The following is a 20,993-nucleotide window of genomic DNA, read 5'->3' as shown; positions in this document are numbered from 1 at the left end:
AGAATATATTACCAAAATAATCCCCAAAAAAACAAATTTTTTTAAAATTTGTTTGAAAATATACACACTTAAGCATGTGAAAATGGCATTTTTAAGTTACTATGTTGACTGTATATATTGGCACCATATGCACAAGGTAAAGTGGCAACAAGTCAAACTAGTCAACACTAGAAAGAAGTATCCATGATAGGTACATGGCAGCCTATTAAGGAAAAGTACAATCTTAAACTTCCCATGATATCTATGGGAAGCTTGAATAGCTCACATAGATTGTGTCTTACCTATTGGCATGAGTTATGAAATGATGTGATGGTAAGATTAGAGGATCTTTGGGTGTTGCTAATATTCTTTTTAAAGGCTTCTATAAAAGATTGATTTACTTGTCGATCTTGGGTTCTAGCCCCCCTCACTAGTATAGTATAATGATTATAAAATATATTGGTCTACTTTTTGGGGGGTAGTTTAGTTTTAAGACTTCATCAATATTTAACAAAAATGAGTTAGAACTCTTAAGATTTATTGTTATGTACTCTAAACGAGATTAGAGGAGTGTTAATGATTTAGTTAGAAGGGATTTGATCAAAGAAGGTAGCGTAAAACTGAAGTTGCATTGGGCTGTTGATAGGAATGTAAAATATATCCACATTAGCTAGCTCTAATGAAATCAAGACCATGTTTCCCATTAGTCAAGGTCATGTACTTCTTGCATCTTTGAGAGAATCCCCCAGCTCCCACTTCTGCAACAATATCTCGCACTAGGCTCAATTAAGTTAGGAATCCTGACTTGAATAACAATCTAAAAAGAACTCATAAATTGGCAACTAGCCTTGCTAGATCTATGCACACAAGAAACGAAAAAATTCTCGTCACTCCAACATGTAGACACTCCTATGCGTCGAGAATCTAACAAGTGGTTGCCTACTGAAAGGTGAGAAAAGCCTTGCTAGATTCATGCACACCCCCAAGAAAGAAGTATCCTCCTTCCATGGCTTTGTAACTACGGCCAGCTAACCGTGAATGGCTTTGTTAGAAGATGGACGTAGTCTACATATGTTGCACATTATGCCCCAATATTTTTGTGTGTTTTCAATCTGCTATCCAGCTATGTACTTGAGAGGCTCTCACCATCTCCCGTTGGCAAGAGGGCTTTGTATCACTCCCTTTGGATTGTAGCCACTTTTGTATGTCCTTTACCTTGACTCTCTTAGAGGGGCTGGGAGGAGCAGGTTAAGCTTTGTGAGGTTCAAGGCGGTCACTATTCGTTCTTTCTTTTGTAAGACAGCACAGTTTGAAAAGGTCTTAGATCGGCCTACAGGTTATGCACCCCACAACAGCAATCAAAGTACAGGCATTTTTCAGGCCACATCCAAAATCATAGGAGTGCTTTTTTTTCCTGCCCTCTTTGTATGAGACACATTGAGAGGTTACGCAGATGTCTAAAAAGAAGCTTTAAAAACAGCTGAAGTTCTGATCAATAAGATCCATACCACATCATAGGACAACCAGCCAAAAGAGTTTACGGATCATGCAGCCTGAACTAAGTGATTACAGGTTTTTTGAATCCCACCAGACAGTCAAAGCAGATAAAAATTTGAAAGTTTAAAAGTCAGACAACTGAAATTTCAGAGCTTTGATTAATCACAGCGTCTATGGGTAGCTTATGAAGACAAGATGATCCATTCTATTATTCGCATCCTCCCTGGACAGAGGCTATCATTTCCCCGTAGCAGCAGCCGCAGCAGCCGTGGTAGCAGCTGTGGTTGTGATCTCACGAACATCTGTAAAACCATGATAATACAACTGAGACCTAAAACGAAAATAAACACAAAATATTCTAACCACTAATTCATCACCTAGCTATATCAATAAACATCCTCTTGGGAAACTTGTGAGAGAATTCAGAGAAAAAAAAACACATTCACAGCTGACGCGACAGTTCATGATAATAAGTAGACCAAATCTGCACTACATGTAAGCTCAACCTTCCTGAACATGTCTCATAGGGAAAGAAGAGGATAATGTTGTCAAGATTAGCAAAGAAGCATGGTTAGATGGCAAAACAATGTTTCGTGGAGAAGAGGTGATTTTCAAAAAAATGATAACCCAAGCATGGCATACTTTGTTTAACCACCCAACTAAATATATACTAGTGACCCCGGGCGACCCATGTGAGCTTTCCAAGTTGCATCTCCCAAGGGCGAATGTTCCTTGTGGAATGCGATATCAAGATCGCCTCGCACTTCGTTCCAAAATCAAACATACTTAATGATGATTAGCTTGCTATCCCAAGCCAGTCAATGACTCGTTTCCAATTGCTTTCATCACTTTCATGTCTCCAAGATCTTCTTTGAGCCTCAAAAAATTCTTGTTTCCTTTCAACACTTGGAACAAGTGGCACACGAATCCCCATACTACGCATGTCTATACCTTCACATTGATTTTGCCCTAAAGAGCTTACTTGGCTTTTCAAGCAAATCCACGTGACTATCACGAGCCTGCCAAAATTTCAACCTCATCCACAAAAGTGCTGAATAGACCTTGTCCATTCAAACACCGCTCTCTTCAACAGGAATGAAGGTGTCAAATACATGTTTGTTACATACCTGATGCTAACCACAAGGTTAGCAGACCTACTCCGAGGGCTAAGGGGGACAGGGATTAGGAAAGCAGGCTGGTTATAAGGGTCCAGGATTATAATGACTCATAAGTGAGTAAGAAGTGATAATCAGCTTTTACTAGAAAAAACTATATAAGTTAGGGTTATGAGTGGAGAAGGTTTTCTGTATTGTTGTAGCCTTGACCCTTATAATCTGCCTGCTTTCCTAATCCCTGGGCCCCGGATTAGTTCGGCTAACCATGCGGTTAGCATAAGGTATGTAACGATGTCAAAGAAGCATCCCGATTTAACACATCCCAAACATGCTGATGCAAAAAAGGAAACAGAAAAGAGAGAGAGAGAGAGAGGAGAGAGAGAGATAACTGAGTATTCAGTATATAATTTAGTACAAAAAGGTACAAGAGTCCTTGCCCTTGGCTGCCTTCTTGAAAAGGTAGAAACCCTAAATCTAACCTGAGTTTAGGCCTGGACTAATGATCCAGCCAACAAGGACTGAATGAATAAAACGATGAGCAACAATGCTATTTATAGGCTGGAAAAAGACAATAAACTGGCCGACTGCTGGTCGGCCAGCTATTTGGACAAAAATTCCACTTTTGCTGCAGCCGACTGGATTAAACCTTGGATATACTGGCCGACAGCCCTCTATGTCCAACAACAGTCCATCACCTGCCAAAACTAGCAACACATACTAAAAATTTTGGGTTCTGATCCTTCTTTATCTGGTTGCTCTCCTCACGATTAGCTCTGAGGTCAGTTAGTGCATGTCTTGCAAACGACATCCCCCTCTGCTAAACTTGATAACGGGATTCCAATCTGTTTCTTGGATGTCTGTCATCATCCCATTCTATTCTCGGAGTCCCTTTTGTCATCCTTCCTACTATTCTGTTCTTGGAGTCCCTTCTGTCATCCTTCCTACTCTGGCAACCTTTTCACTAAACACCCGGCTCGGCCTCCAAATCCACTCTAACTCTGATGAAGATCTATGCATCCGTTCCATCCAATCCCCATTCCGTTCCTGCCTTGTCCTTGAACACTCTCTCTGGTCTTCTTTCCTGAGAAATGAGTCTGGCACTCTCACTCCACCCCTTGGAGGATCAACCTCCCCTAGAACTGTTGCTTGAAAGCCTTCCCTGGTGTGTCCCAAGTGTGAAAGAAAGAGCATCACATGTTGTAGGCCCAAAGCACAAACTGTAGAAGGCTGGAAACATTTGATTATTGCTGAAAATGAGCACAAGGGAAGCCCGTAGGTGCTTACCAGCATAAGAGACTTTTGCTACAGCCAATGACCTCTAGCAAATATGCAAGAATGAGATGAAAAGTGAGAGTGTAACTTGGTTGAACACAATGCTAATCAATACACTTAAATACACTAAGATTTGAAGGACACTTGCTCAAATACAAGAAGTAAATTGCTGAATTGACAAGAGGCACACAATGAGCCGGAACGGCCGACCCCTCCCTTGAGTAAATTGTATTACTATTGGAGAAATTCAATACATAGTTTCACGGGCATCCATTGCCAAATCCTCCATGCCAATGCATATGAAATTCAGCATTTAGAAAACAATGGTATGTCGATGTAGATCACCAAGGAGCTGCCTTGATGCCCGGCCCGACTTCAGTGCCCATATTCTCTACCATTGGCTCTATGTTCTACCAAGCAAGGTAGCAACATCTTCAAGAGCACATAGGACAAGAGAAATACTACACAGGGCGGCTAAACAAGGAGTCCTGCCCTTCTACTGAGTAAGTAATGACAACACATTGTCCAATTAGCTTACCAGTCTTCATAGAAGTTGTTGCAAGCGGAAGCCTTCGCGTTGGAAGCTTTAGAAGTGTTGATATCTTCGATTTGCCGCAATCCTTCGCGACAAAAGTCTTCAAGAGGATGAAGGGAACCTTGGGAAAGCTTCCCCTATGGTTCAACTTGAGAAAGGAAGGCTGAAATTAGGGTTTTCAGCAAAAAGACCAGAAATTACAGCAAAAATGAGAGCTGTTTTGCTGAATTTCAGTCATTGGGAGTGAGTAGGAGAGTGATTAGCACTTGGAAACACTCTTGGAAGCTTGGAAAACACCCTAGCAAGTTGGGTATGGCTATGGAGAGCTTGGAAATGGAGAGAAATGGTGGAAAAACAGAGTTTTCAGCCTCCAAAAATCCTCATGAAGAGAAAACACGAATTTCTCTTAATAAGTAAGTGAATTGGGGTCCAATCAGGTGAAGGGACATGGGGAGATCCCCATTTATGAGTAAAAAGGGAGGATCAGGTCCTGGACATTGAGTCTTGTCCGCCTCGGGACTTCAGTGAGTGTGAACTTGGAAGCGGTCATAATTTATAAGTGACTTTTGGGCGCCCAAACTTTAATGAAGTGGAAACGCACTCACTTATAAATATTGGCTAAGTCCTAAGGGCTATTTGAGCCTCGATTGGGTAATACTTACCACCTGTTCACATGCCACACAACCATGTCAGCAGACAGTTTCACACACACGGTTCACGGGCGGGCGTCCCCTAGCCCGGAACTACACATAGGTCATGCAGGCATGAAAACAGCATGCAATTTCATTTGCAGGCAAGCACATAAAGATGCTATGCAATGCAGCATTGGCATGAGCAATTTCCGTTCATGAAACCATATAAGACCAGGCGTTTCCAGGCAAGTATACGCAATACCAGACCCAGTGGAAAGCCAATCCTCCAAGCGTTTCCGGGCATGTACACAAAGGCACAAGTCCCAGCGGAAAGCCAAGTCCTCCAGGCGTTTCCGAGCATGTACACAAAGGCACAAGTCCCAGCAGAAAGCCAAGTCCTCCAGATATTCCGGGCATGATAACATCAAGTCCCAGCGGAATATCATATCCAACTATACAGCATGACACGTGTCAATCACCTGCATAGGCATATTCCATAAGCCATGGACACCAATCCAATATGTACATAGTGTGAAAGCAAGAGTGAACCATTTGGATGGCCAAATGGTGACATTCCCCACCGCTTCTAAACAGTTGTCCGCAACTGAAATGCATCCAAATATGTCTGAAGCACATGGGGGCAATCTTTGAAGAACTCTTCATCTACCCATTTAGCATCAATGGGAAGATAGTTCTTAAACTTCACAAGGTAACGCCTCACAACTTTGCCTGCAGCAAGCTTGCGTTCCTTGTGATACACAATCTGCTCTGGCTGCAAGATCTCCTCAAGCTCATCCACTTCTGGTGGATCCTCAATGACCATTTCACTGGGCTCCGGCCCTACATACTTGCGAAGGAGACTCACATGAAAAGCATTGTGTATGTGCCAATGACTAGGTAATGCCAATCTGAGAGCCACTTCATTGATCTTCTCGATCACTCGAAAAGGTCCATAGTACCTAGTTGCAAGCTTAGGATATGCACCCTCTTTGCCAGGCCTCTTTGCAAGTCTTGCTTTCTCAAATTTCAGCAATACCCAATCATTCTCTTTAACATCCAATTGCCTTCCATGCTTGTCGGCAGCCTTTTTATGCTTGTCTTGTGACCTTGCAATGGCTGTCCGCACCTGAGCAAAAGCAATATCCAAGTCTCTTACATACTCATCAGCTGCAAATATCTCATCCTTTGTGCGAAGGATGGGTGGTAAAACCACCTTACCATAAATAATCTCAAACGGGGCCTTTCCCGTAGATGCATGCACCGTGTTGTTGTATGCAAATTCCACAAGCGGTAAGTACTTCTCCCAAGAAGACTTCTGATCCGCCACATAACATTTCAAGAGATCCAACACGGCTGAATTTGCAGCCTCACTTTGCCCATCCGTTTGAGGGTGATAAGCTGATGAGAAGTCCAATTTGGTACCCATATTATCAAATAAGGCCCGCCAAAAGAGACTTGTAGTCCTGGGATCTCTATCCAACACAATGGACTTCGGCATTCCATGATGTTTGAAGACTTGTGCAAGATATATTTTAACCATATGCTCAGCTTTGATGGTCTTTTTGACCGGCAAGAAATGAGCTTGCTTGCTAAACCTGTCCACAATTGTCCAAATTGCATCATTACCCTGTTGGGTACGTGGCAAGTCCATAATGAAATCCATTGTAATACTTTCCCATGGCTGCGTGGGAATAGGCAATGACTGAAGCAAACCTGGTGCCTTCTGCCTATCAAATTTGACCTTTTGACAGGTGATACATGCACGTACATGTGCCTCTATGTCCTTCCGCATACCTGGCCAAAAGAAATACCGCTCAATCATGTGCGTAGTAGGCATTATGCCTCTATGACCAGCATATGGAGGAGCATGGCACTCATCCAAAACCTTTTGCCTCATGTCAGACACCACACATAGGCAATTATCTTTCATGAGATAACCCTCTTTGATCACATATGAGGCATGTGCATGACCAGCCATCAAATCAGCCCAAATAGTGGCAAAATCAGCATCCGTATGATACAAATTACGCATGGTAGACAAGTCCCCATGAGAGGCAACCGAGATAGCTGCTGCATACGGCTTTCGTGACAATGCATCGGCCACTACATTCTTCTTTCCCGGGGTGTGCAAGATCTGAAAATGAAACATAGAGAGGAAATTGGCCATCCTCATATGCTTCTCTGACAATTTAGTTTGAGTAAGAAAATATCTCAAACTCTGGTGATCTGTCTTCACAGTGAAATCAACCCCAAGAAGGTAATGTTTCCATATAGTAAGTGCATGAATTACAGCCAAGAGCTCTTTCGTACAGGTGGTAACTCATTTGGTAACTCATCAGCAAAACAATCATTGTGCTCTTGCAAAAATTTCAGCCTATCATTACAAAGAGTGTTTACATGTACATTAGTTTTCTCAATAGGATCTCGTACAAAAATCAAGTACGCAAAAATACTCTTTTTCATTACTTTCTTAATTTGTACATGAGATACAAGGGGAATGGTATCACCCTCTTCACCAGCATCAATTACATGTTCTCGGCCTTTATGTATGAAGGTGATCCTGTTAGTCTTGTAAGCCTTGCACGGATCAATACGTGTATGCCAAGGCTTTCCAAGCAATACATCACAGCCATTCAAAGGCGCCACAAGAAAATCCTCATGATCCACATAGCCTTGAATGTGTATGCGCAACTTGCCAAAAATAGGCATGACCTGCACTTCTCTACCAACAAAGGCAGCCCCTGCTTCAATTTTAGGACCCATGTCCTCCACTTCAATACCCAAAGCAACTGCCATCTGAGTGGATATGAAATTCTCCGATGCACAATCATCAAACATGAACAAAGCGGGTTGATCTTTAAGCTGTCCCCAAGCTTTACATACAACCCTATCTTTGCTATCATGTGAAGTGTTGCCCTGCACATCCGGAACCATATGCACATTAGGCTTCGGTACATTAGCATTTTCAGCTTTGTTCTTCTTATTTGGGCATGCTCTTGCCATGTGCTCAGTGCTGCCACAAGTAAAGCATTTGCCTTCACGCATATATTGCTCCTTCTTCTCAGTACTAAGACCAAAGTTTGCTGGCTTATAAGGGCGCTTGTTAGCAAACTTATTTTCAGCTTTTGGACCTCATTTGGCTTGGTTTTGGTCCCTTTTAGGTGGCTGTCCATCATTTTGCAGGTTTTGGACAGCCCTCTCTTTGCCTTGAAATGAGGGTTTAGCCTTATTGGATCGACTCAATTTGAGTTCCAATTGCTCGGTGGCGGTGGCGGCTGCGATTAATTGGTGTAAGGTATGACCAGGATACATTTGTAATCCCGCTTTGTACACGGGTTGCAATCCCGATTGAAACCTTCTCTTCCTTTCCGCCTCGGTGACATGCATAAATGGAGACACCTCCAAAAGCACTTTCCAAAACTTTTGTACATATGCATTTACCGATTCCCCCTCATTTTGCTTTACCCAATCCCACTTCATTGTTATCTCATTCAATGCATTGGGAGGCAAGAATTGAGCATAGAACCTCTCCTTGAACTCTTTCCATGATCTAACAGGATTCGGTGAGAGCTTCTCCGTGAGCCACCAATGGGCAGCAGTGCCTTTCATGAACATGCTTACATGCCGGATCATGGATTTCTGAGTGAAATCCTCATCACTGAAAGCAATATCAAACTGGGCAATAAAAGCAAGTGCCTTTGATGCATCATATTCTCCATGATATGTGTCAAACTTCACAGATTTGTCTCCGGCTTTGAAGTCACGAGACTTTGATGCATGTGTGTGCATCTCAACATGTTTTCCCCCATGTTTGTCCATTGGGACAGTCCCTGTAATTGGCATCATTTTTGGACCAAAAGGTGATGCATAAGGCATAGATACATGTGCCCTGTAAGCATGAGGCATGGCTGGCCCCTCAACATGCATTGATACATTTTCAGCCATAGCTTCTCCCTCACGAGCACACTCGAAGGCATGAGTGGCATGAGAGATACGCGGAATACCTGCACCAACAGAAAATTGCAGCCCATGTTGCATGTGTTGTGCATGTACATTTTCAGCCGGCAATGGCATTTGACATACATTTTGACCACTGCCATAAACATTGTATCCTTCACGGGCTACATGAGATATTCCTGCATGGCGTGAAGTCACTGATTGTTCCTCTCCCATAGCATGGAGATTCATCCTCTTAGACATAACTTCTTGTTCGGGCACTTGTGGGGATTCCAAGACATGTGGGATGGTTGCCTTTTCTGCATAGGCATCCTCAAAACGAGCCAAGTATGCACGTGCTGCATCCCTTGGTTGCATGTGCAACTCTTGAGCAATCATTGCCATTGCATGATCCATATAAGATTCAGCTTTCTTGGTCTTCAAACGGTCATGTACCAATGGATCCTCGCGGCGATAGAGATTCAATTCTTCTTGTTGTGCTTGGAGAAGAGCCTGCATACGAGTAAGTTCAGCCCTCAAGACTATCGACTCTTCTTCTTGCATCTTCTCTTTGCCACGAGACGGCTGTCCCACATATTCATGTTCCCTATTGTGCACCACATGAGTTTGCTCATCCTGTAAAGCATTGGAGGCATGCATTTCATTGTCCCTGCCTCTTGTATTAGCATCTCCAACATTCATTGTATGGCTGTCCATAATGTTCTAAGTGTAGAGATAGCTAGTGTTCACGGTGATCGTCTCTCACGATAGAAGTGAAAGAGAACCGTATGCTCTGATACCAATGTAACTTGGTTGAACACAATGCTAATCAATACACTTAAATACACTAAGATTTGAAGGACACTTGCTCAAATACAAGAAGTAAATTGCTGAATTGACAAGAGGCACACAATGAGCCGGAACGGCCGACCCCTCCCTTGAGTAAATTGTATTACTATTGGAGAAATTCAATACATAGTTTCACGGGCATCCATTGCCAAATCCTCCATGCCAATGCATATGAAATTCAGCATTTAGAAAACAATGGTATGTCGATGTAGATCACCAAGGAGCTGCCTTGATGCCCGGCCCGACTTCAGTGCCCATATTCTCTACCATTGGCTCTATGTTCTACCAAGCAAGGTAGCAACATCTTCAAGAGCACATAGGACAAGAGAAATACTACACAGGGCGGCTAAACAAGGAGTCTTGCCCTTCTACTGAGTAAGTAATGACAACACATTGTCCAATTAGCTTACCAATCTTCATAGAAGTTGTTGCAAGCGGAAGCCTTCGCGTTGGAAGCTTTAGAAGTGTTGATATCTTCGATTTGCCGCAATCCTTCGCGACAAAAGTCTTCAAGAGGATGAAGGGAACCTTGGGAAAGCTTCCCCTATGGTTCAACTTGAGAAAGGAAGGCTAAAATTAGGGTTTTCAACAAAAAGACCAGAAATTACAGCAAAAATGAGAGCTGTTTTGCTGAATTTCAGTCATTGGGAGTGAGTAGGAGAGTGATTAGCACTTGGAAACACTCTTGGAAGCTTGGAAAACACCCTAGCAAGTTGGGTATGGCTATGGAGAGCTTGGAAATGGAGAGAAATGGTGGAAAAACAGAGTTTTCAGCCTCCAAAAATCCTCATGAAGAGAAAACACGAATTTCTCTTAATAAGTAAGTGAATTGGGGTCCAATCAGGTGAAGGGACATGGGGAGATGCCCATTTATGAGTAAAAAGGGAGGATCAGGTCCTGGACATTGAGTCTTGTCTGCCTCGGGACTTCAGTGAGTGTGAACTTGGAAGCGGTCATAATTTATAAGTGACTTTTGGGCGCCCAAACTTTAATGAAGTGGGAACGCACTCACTTATAAATATTGGCTAAGTCCTAAGGGCTATTTGAGCCTAGATTGGGTAATACTTACCACCTGTTCACATGCCACACAACCATGTCAGCAGACAGCTTCACACGCACGGTTCACGGGCGGGCGTCCCCTAGCCCGGAACTACACATAGGTCATGCAGGCATGAAAACAGCATGCAATTTCATTTGCAGGCAAGCACATAAAGATGCTATGCAATGCAGCATTGGCATGAGCAATTTCCGTTCATGAAACCATATAAGACCAGGCGTTTCCAGGCAAGTATACGCAATACCAGACCCAGTGGAAAGCCAATCCTCCAAGCGTTTCCGGGCATGTACACAAAGGCACAAGTCCCCAGCGGAAAGCCAAGTCCTCCAGGCGTTTCCGGGCATGTACACAAAGGCACAAGTCCCAGCAGAAAGCCAAGTCCTCCAGATATTCCGAGCATGATAACATCAAGTCCCAGCGGAATATCATATCCAACTATACAGCATGACACGTGTCAATCACCTGCATAGGCATATTCCATAAGCCATGGACACCAATCCAATATGTACATAGTGTGAAAGCAAGAGTGAACCATTTGGATGGCCAAATGGTGACAGAGAGAAAGGGTGAGAACCCTAATATATCCCTCCAAAGAGAGATGAAAAGTGAGGGAAAGGGTGAGAACCCTAATATATCCCTCCAAAGAGCTAGTTGGCCAGCTGTATAGCAGGCCGATAGCTGTCCAGAAGCCTAAAATGCTATAAAATGCCTTAAAAATGGTAGAAAAATCCCAAATAATATATGCTAAATATCCCAATGTAGGGTCTCATAAAAAGACCAGTACAAGCATGAAAAAAGGTGATGTAGACCCTCTGGAGATGATATATTCCAACACCTCCTCTTCAGCGCGCCAGAGGGGCGGTCCAATACCAGCACGTTGAAGTAACACCTCCAAAGTAGCTCTCGGAAGTGGTTTGGTGAAGAGATCGGCCACATTGTCCTTGGTAGAACGGTAGGCCACCAAAGAAGTCCCAACTCGATCCAGTCATGTACAAAATGATAATGCACCTCAGTATGCTTGGATCGTCCCCGTATCACACGATTCTGAGCTAGAGCAATAGCACTCTGAGAATCCGAGAAGATGGTAACTAGGGAAGTGTCGGCACAACACAAATGCTCCAGAAATCCAAAGTGCCTCAGTGGAGGAGAGAAGATAGGATTTATACTCAGCCTCGGTGGAAGAAGCAGAAACACTCAACTGCTTTTGAGACTTCCAAGAAACCAATCCTGTACTACCCAAGCATGAAGCAATATCTAGATGTAGACCTCCGAGTATCAATGCAACCTGCGTTACCTGCCCAATCAGAATCTGTGAAACCAACCAAATCAGCACCACTGAAATAGGTGATGCCATAATCTGAAGTACCTCGAAGATAACAAAGAACTCTCAAGGCTACCTGCCAATGAGACCTTCGCACGACTGATGAAAACTGGCTGGAAACACTCATAGCATAGGAGATATCTGGACGGGTGTTGGCAAGGTAAAGCAATGAGCCAACAATCTGCCGGTACTATATGGAATCCACCAAGGGTGTATCATCCTCCTTGGATAACTTGGCATTGGGATCCATGGGAAAAGAGAGAGGTGTACAATCTGACATCCCATAAAGTGAGAGCAGCTTCTTTACATACTTCTACTGAGAAATGAAGATACAGTCATCTTTCTGCCAAACCTCCAACCCAAGAAAATAATGAAGAAGGCCAAGATCAATCATCTCAAATGTCGCTAAAAGCTTGGACTGAACCGGTGTGACCAACTCAGTATCTGAGCAAAAAGAATGAGGTCATCAACATACAAAACAATGACACAAATATCCCCATCAGAAAGAAGCACATAGAGATTGATGTCAGCATATGCCCTCTCAAAGCCAAGAGATAACAAGAAGGCATCAATCTTCTGATACCAAGCACGGGGTACCTATTTGAGACCATAAAGAGCTTCTGCAGAAGATACACATGGGTATTCTGTCCTTGAATCACAAAATCGGGAGGCTGCTCAACATAAACTTCCTCCTCTAAATCTCCATTCAGAAAAGCGGATTTGACATCCATCTGGAACACGAACCATCTGAAGTGTGCAGCCAGAGCCAAAACAATCCTGATGGTGGTTTTGACCTGGCTGTAGGAGCAAATGTCCCATCAAAGTCTTCACGTGCCTTCTGAGCATATCCTCGAGCAACAAGGCGGACTTTGTACAAGTACCATGTGCATGAAACTTGACTTTGAAAATCCATTTCACACCAATAACACGACGATGTAAAGGCCATGGCACCAAAGACCTAGTGTTATTCCTCTCAATAGAGGCCATCTCTGCTTCCACGACTTGTTGCTACTGCAACTGTGAAAGAGCCTCCTCTGGACTCTCAGGCTCATCGATCTCTTGGAGAGAACTCATGAGAGCATAATTCAGTGTGTGATGAGATGTGGAAGCCTAAGACGAACGGCGAGGTCCAAGGGTGGTGGTAGAGATCCTCAGATCTGGTCATGAAAATGTGCATCATTGAGACCAAAATCTCTAAAGAGTTGCTGAATCCACCAAGGTAGGCCAGCCTTCCTCTCAAAGCGTGAAGAAGAAGATCGAGCTACAGTAGAGGACTCATCCGATACTGCTGGAAGTGGTGATGAAGTAAGCACTAGTGAGGGTAATCCCGGAGTCACAGCAGGACTCGTAGAGGGACTGGGAGCTACAGAAGCTGGTGCAACAGGAACGGGTGGCTGTAAAGTAGCGGTTGGCACCGGGGTTGTAGCAGGGGGGAGGAGGAGGAGCTGGACATGGAAGAGATATAAGATCACTAGCATCTGTCGAGGATCATCGTGAAAGTCAATGGATGCATCAGGTGGAGAGGAATCAATGCCAAACAAGCTCTCATCAAACCGAGCATCATGGGGAAATGATGATGTCATCAACCTCCGGATCCCAAAAGCGGTACCCTTTGGATCTCAAACTGTAGCATGTGAAGATCATTCTCTTTGACTTAGGTGCGAGTGTGGTCCTTTTCTTGTCTAGAACATGCACATAAGCAACACAATCGAAAACACGAAGATAAGAAACAGAAGGCTTGTGTCTTGTAAAAGCCTCCTCTGGAGTCACCCCCCTCAACTGCTTTCGTGAGAGACTAGTTAATGAGATAAACTAAGGTAGCCACAGCTTCACCCCAAAAAGCAAGAGGGAGACCAACATGATGCAACAAAGCACGTGCCATCATTTTGACGGTCCGGTTCTTTCGTTCCACGACTCCATTTTGCTGAGTAGTGTAAGGAACTGGAGTTTGTTGGTGAATGCCCTTTGAAGCAAGGAAGTCATCAAATGGTACAAAGTCGCCACCATTCTCAATCGGGAGGAATGAAACTCTACACCAAGATTAAGTTTCCACCATCGCGATCCAAGTCCTAAAACTGGCAAAAGCATGTGACTTGCAAGCCAAAAGTATGTGACTTCCAATGATCCTTGTTCCATTTGTCACCACACTTGAAGCATAAACCCTTTTAAGTTTTCCTTCCGGTCATTAATACGATCTTCTCCCAAAACCTTGCTCTTGTTAGATGCTTTTGCATCAACTTGCTTCCCATCACCATGTGGAGGTCGAGAAAAAGAGTTACCAAATCTGAAATTTCCTCTTCCACCTCTTCCATAGACGGTTGGGAATCTAAGAGGACCCGTGTAATAAGTAACTCCACTAAAGATTTGCCCAAAGTTGAAGTGCCAATATCAACCCTAAATCCATGTCTTGATCCACTAGCATGTGTATATTTTGCCTCATAGATCTCCGTAAGAAGCATGGCCTCCTTGATGGTGTCGGACCTTTGAGCATCCACATCAACCTTGATGTTGTTTTGCAACCCTTTGATAAACTTCCTCAATTTATACTCCTCACTCAAGCCTTCCACATGAAGTGAAAACTTCATAAACTTGTGCACATAGTCCTTTACATTGCCCATTTGAGTGAGATCATCCCATTTCTCCACCATCCTTAATCTATTGAGGGCTAACACAAAGGTTCTCCTAATCTCATTCTTGAACTCATCCCAAGTAGTGATCAAATAGCCATGAGCATTCAAGTGCCGCCACCATGCATGGACATAACCTTCTAGATGCAAAGTAACAAACAAAACCTTGGCCCTATCACTACGAGGACTAAGTTAAAAGTAAAGCTCCATCTTGTCAATCCATTCTACAAACTCCTCATTGGTTGAGCCTTCACTATTGAACTTAGTAAAAGTCAACTTGTCCTTCACTCCCTTAAACCTTCTTCATCACCACCTCGATGGTAAGCATGCGGTCTCTGCTCCCTTGGTCTAACATGATTTCCCCCAAACTCATTGAAGTGATGAGGTCTACCATGATTAAGTTCCATCCCATTAAAATGATGACCCATCTCATCAAAGTGATTACTACCCATGTATGAAGGATGATGACCCATCTCATCAAAGTGTTGTCCACTCATATGTGGATGATTCCAACTTCCATTCACTCTTGATTCTTCCAAAACAATGCCTTTGCTTTTGTCCACATTTCTCCCTTGCATTGAAGAAACCCCATTCATAGGACCATGCATAGGCATCCCATAACCACCTTGTTGCATAGGCATTCCAAATGAGCCCGTTCCACCTTGGTGCATCTTAGGAGGCCCATGACTTGATTCAAGTTGGTGAGGACTAACTTGAGGTAGATGTGTAGCATTTGCATTCGAAGTGCCCACGGTAGATTCAAAAGATTGGGGTCCCAATGCTCCAGATACCGTTGGATCAATTCTTGCCCAATTCTTGCCTTGAGATAGTGAACCCCTCCTTAATCTCAACAAACCCATCATGTAAAGTGTCACCAACTCTTTGGAATTGTTGATTCATGGCTACAAATCTTTGGTCCAAGCGGTTAAAGAATTTTTACTTACTTGCATCATCTTGAGATTTTTGGCCTAAGCTTTGGCAATTTGCTCATAGTGTTTTGTTGATCAAGATACATCTTCTCCATCAATTCCACAATCCCTTGATTCTCAATGGAACCTTGTGGTATGTGTAACCCTTGATGCAAGTCAACATTACTTTGCACATGCTCTTGAGCATCTTGCCTTGCTTCCGGAACACCACTCTCATGCTCAACCACTACCTTAAAAGTAGCCTTAGTCTTTGACCTGGATGCCATTGGAAAACGACCAAATTCAAGTTGGATATGTTCCCAAACTCTGATTTACAAGCTCTTTAGCTCTATAGAGAGGCAATGACGTGTAGAACCCCGTGTATGATCACTTTGATGAAGGTCAATGCACAAGTACTCTCTGTTTTGACTTCTTTGGAAAGTGAACCGATGAGTAATTTGCCAATTTGACCAAGCAAACAGAGTCCGATCTTGAAGTCTTTAGCTTGCCGAAACGAGGGAAGAGTATACTATCCAGCTATGATGTCAAAATTGGTTCAGTCCAAAAATCCAAATATTTGCAAAAACAGAGTATCCAGTGAAAAAATAGACGTAGCGGATAGCTCAGATGTCCGATTGAGGAGGTTTAAGGCTAGATGGAAAGCTTAGGGTATGGGAAACCTAACCCTATGCTCACTTTGCCAATATGAAGTGATGTTTCTGATTGGACCCCACTTTGACCTTTTTACAGAATCTTTCGATTGGACAAGTAATCGTTGTCGAAATTGAGTGCTTGATAGCTTGAATTGTAGCCCTTAGTACAAGTTTTCAAGCTATGTAAAACCCTTCAAATCAGCTCCGTCAATTGTAGACTGAATTAGGGTTTCAGGTTGTAATTATGCATGGATTTTGACCAAATTTCGACAACATCTCCTTCGTTTTTGCAACCAAGTCTCAGTACAAACTCGATTGAAAATCAATTGCAACACTATATCAAGGTTGCTGCCGTACGTATGTACGGATCCGTACAATACGGTACAGCCGTACGGTACGGTACAGCCGTATGGTGCGGTACCGTACCGTACTGTGCGGATCCGCCAAAATCATTAAAAAAAATATAAAAATGTGGCGTGTGGCGAGGCGCGTGTGTGGCAATCATGCGATTGTAGATAAGCGACCAAAATTTGGGCATTTTGTGTGTACTTGCAAAATCGTGTCCCCTGTGTATACCTGCAAAACTTTGCAGAGCAAATTTCCTCGCTCTCTCTCCCACCCAGACTTCATCATGCCGCGCAAGACTAACCCGAACTCGGCAATCCACACCAATGTCCTGAGGGTTGTTAACACCCCTTCTCAGCAAGGGTCAGGTACTCGGCTATGGGCATGCAAGTATTGCGGGGAGCAGTACACTAGCACCATAACTCGCGTCATCAAGCACATGACAGGTATCGGGTGCACCAATCAATGTGGTCCATGTGATAAAATACCACAAGCTGTGAGGGACCAATTGATTGCGGAGAATTGTCCTGCAATGGGTGGTGCAAGCAGTGTTAGAGGTGGTGAAAGTACGCAAGATGCTCTCCATGATGCTTTTATTGGAGATGTTACAGGTTCAGGTACACTAGATGAGGGTGAAAGTCTTTTGGCTTCAGCCCAATCCACCACATGCAGGAAGAGGGCACGTATTGCCGATGATGAGGACCTCCTGCCACAAGATGCGAGAGGTGCAGGGGAGGCATCAAAGCAATCCACTCTGCGTTCTTGTATCTCATCACAAGCTTGGGTAAAGGAGCGGCAAAGGGTGGCAGAAATGGAGATTTGTCGTACTCTTATTGAGTGTAATATATCCTTCAATGTGTTAAGGACAGACCAATGGAAAAGAATGGTGAAAGCAATTGCGCAGGTAGGGCCTACTGAGACGTGGACAGGTCTTGAGTATACGAAGATGCGTACATCCATGTTGGATGAGCTGAAGGCCTTGATAGACAAGGCGCTCACTCCTGTGAAAGCAGGTTGGCAGGAGTTTGGATGCACTATTATTTCAGATGGGTGGGCAGACATTCGCAAGAGGCACATAATCAATATCCTTGTGTCATCTTGCTTGGGCACCTATTTCTTGCGTGCCGTGGATGTAGGGAAAGCAGGAGACAGGATCACAGGGGAGTTCATTTATGGCCACATTCGACAGGCTATCCTTGAGGTTGGGGAGGACAATGTTGTGCAGGTGGTGACCGACAACGCCTCTAACTGCAAGGCAATGGGTCAAATGGTCGAGGCAGAGTTTCCACATATAGTGTGGACTCCATGTGCTGCCCATTGTCTTGATTTACTTATGGAAGACATTGGGGAGCTTGTTTGGGTGCAGCCCATTGTTGCAGATGCTGTAAAGATCACCACCTTCTTCTGCAAGAAGCATCAGGCTCTTGCCATCTTTCGGAGCCATAGCCCTTTGGATATGGTGAGACCCTCCAAGACCAGGTTTGCCTACATATTCTTGGTCTTGGACAGGCTCTACAAGATAAGAGATTCACTATCATCAACAGTTGTGGATCCAAGGTGGCGACAGATGCATCATTCAGAGGATGAGCGTACAAAATACTTGCAGAGGCGGATCCTGGATGATGATTTTTGGCAGCAAGTTCATAGCCTTTCAGTTGCACTTAAGCCTGTGTATGTCCTTCTCCGACTTACAGACATGGAGGGCTCAACTTTGGGGCTGGTCTTTCATTTGTTTATGCAAATGAAAGACCATGTTGCTCAGTGCTCCATGATGACTGTTCAACGGTAAGCAATAGTTCTAATTTCTTCCTCTTTCTTTGATTTTTATGACTTCTCGATTCTCGATTCTCATGACATGTCAGGACTGACATGTGTACACTTAGCACTATAACCTACGGCATGTATTTTCAATCTCTCATTTTCAGCCGAGGTGAGATCTTGGACATTGTAGACAAACGGTGGACATTCATGAGCCGTCCCATCCATGCGATGGCTGCCATGCTCCATCCTCTCTACAGGTCGCCAGAGCTATGGAATAATACTGCTTTGAGCATGAAGCAGTCAGAGTATGTTGGAAGGATGTTCTCAGAGGAGGAGCAACTTCAGATCGATAGAGAGTTCACCACTTACATGAGTGGTATTGGTGCTTCATTTGCGAGACCTGTGTCATTGAGGAAGGAAGCCATGAAATTCCCTTTGACATGGTGGCACTCTTATGGAAGGGTTGGTCTTCCAAACCTTTCACGCTTTGCTCTTCGTGTTCTATCTCAGGTAACTTGTAATTAATCTCTAAAGTATAGTCTTCGGAAGTGAAGCTTGATGTTTTAGTATTAAAAGATTTACAAATTTGCTCGCATTGCACTCATTTTTGCACAGGATTGCTCAGCTGGAGCATGTGAGCGGAACTGGAGCTCATACTCTCTTATACACACCAAGATTCGGAATCGCCTTAGTACTTCTCAATTAGAGAAGTTGGTGTACTGCAGAGCTAACATGAGGCTCGTGCGAAGCTACCATGCTTTGGGGTCACCGAAGCAGGTATAAATTGGAATTTGGACTCAAGAAGAACTTAGAAGTAGAAATTTTTTTCTAGTTCAATGAATATCCAATATGCAATTTGTGGCATGTTTAAACAGGTTGATCCAACACTACTCAAATTGGTAGATGAACCCAGCCCGGAGCTTGTGGATCGGCAGATTAAGCAAGATGAGATTTTGAGATCTTTACATAGAGAGCTTGAGAGCGTGGATCGTTGTGTGACCCGCTCACGTGCACGATCTCTCAGCATTCCTCTACGCCAGGCAGCACCAGATCCAGGCTCTGCGAGACGAGAGAGCATTCGCAGGGGAAAGCTTCCAGTTCGTCGCACCCAGCAGAGGCGTGCAAATGAGGCTGTCGAACTCATTCACACTCGGATTCCCGAGGCACATGACGAGGATGCACTAGAGCTTGTTGTTGCGGAGCCAGAGTTCGATGAAGAGGGCAATGGTATCAATGATGGAGGCATGCTCTCTTCAGAAGACTCATCATCTTCATCTGATGATGAGATTTGAGACTCTTGCGTCTAGACTCTAGAGTCTAGACAACTGTAGTGTTTCATTGTTTTGCTTTTTGCACTTGTGGACCAGGACATGTGCTGTAGACATGATATTTGTACTCTCTTTTATCATCTATGACTTTCATGGTTCTTGCTTATATCACTATGACTGTTGACATGAGGTATTGTGTAATGGGCTTAGTAACTGATAATTGATTTAAACTTTAAGTAATGAGGTTCAGTCTTTATTTTAAGTATTTTGGTTGCTATGTCTACAAAATATTCAGGTTTCTAGGACTGTTTACAAATGGTACGTACTGTTTACGTACCTTAAAATTTATTCCGTACAGAAGTACGTTCCGTACGTACTGATAGCGTGCCGTACACTACGTATCTTTCCACCTTGCACTATATCACATGCTTTCCAATTCTTTGACCAACAAAATGCATCCTTTATAAGCACTTGAGAGTCGATGTAGAGTGTTGAAGGTTGTCAATCTCTCGGCCAAGCTCTTCCAACCCCTTTACTCAAGTTTGAAATCCGAGAGCAAGGACTTGGACCAAGTCTTCGCCACCAATGTACCTAATCCTCTTCCTTACCGCTTTACCAAGGTACTCATGGCAAGGAAGATTCAAGCAAACTCTCCCCTTGGCTTCTCCGCCTATATGCCAAGATACTCCTCTACCACAAACTAGATTCGATAACGGAAATAGCTTGCAATAGAAGAGTACAAGTAAGAGTTCACTTACAAATGGCACTTATAGATGCATGCCCAATCATTACAACTCATAAGCATAAGCTTGTAATGTATCCGGTACCAAATCTTTCACTAAAGATTCAAGGAAACACATGAAAGCCAACCATATAAATCATAGCATATCTCCCATACACCATTGTGCATACAATGTGCCATAATCAACTCCAATTTCACTACAATGCAATCAATCTTGACCATGTGAAACCAATATTGCAAAAAAAAAAATCACCAATTTGATATAGACTCAAGTGCAAACCACCAATGGCAACATAAGCATATATGTGGCTTCCATGAGAATGACAAGAATACTCAAATCTTGCTTAGGGCATTGAGGACATATAGTTGCATATGGTCTTCATTGAGGCATCATATAGCTTTCCATATCAATGAATAGCATGTATATTTGACCAATGGCAAGAAATTAGGATTATTGTTGTAAAACCCCCAATTACATCACTAGAGAGTTGGAGAG

The 20,993-nt window shown here is 43.5% G+C and overlaps 2 protein-coding genes across 2 annotated transcripts in view; one reads left to right on the top strand and one right to left on the bottom strand.

The window, feature by feature from the left end:
* Window positions 1-1,435: 1,435 nt before the first annotated feature.
* LOC147618869 (ATP synthase epsilon chain) overlaps window positions 1,436-20,993 on the bottom strand; it is a 39,554-nt gene continuing 19,996 nt past the window's right edge. Inside the window, exon 2 of the mRNA XM_086773968.1 lies at window positions 1,436-1,778. Coding sequence (XP_086630094.1) covers window positions 1,714-1,778 — 65 coding nt within the window. The 3' untranslated portion in view covers window positions 1,436-1,713. The remainder of the gene's footprint in view (window positions 1,779-20,993) is intronic.
* On the top strand, window positions 16,851-19,980 carry LOC147618872 (uncharacterized). The gene is made up of 4 exons (XM_086774343.1): window positions 16,851-18,511; window positions 18,652-18,997; window positions 19,103-19,264; window positions 19,363-19,980. Exons 1-4 carry the CDS (start codon window positions 16,851-16,853, stop codon window positions 19,777-19,779), a joined length of 2,586 nt encoding a protein of 861 aa, XP_086630469.1. The 3' UTR covers window positions 19,780-19,980.

This window comes from Cibotium barometz, chromosome 34 (assembly GCF_041138505.1).
Source record: "Cibotium barometz isolate CiBa-2024 chromosome 34, ASM4113850v1, whole genome shotgun sequence".
NCBI lineage: Eukaryota > Viridiplantae > Streptophyta > Polypodiopsida > Cyatheales > Cibotiaceae > Cibotium > Cibotium barometz.
Note: the sequence above shows the minus strand (reverse complement) of the source record. Positions and strands in the feature narration are given on the sequence as shown.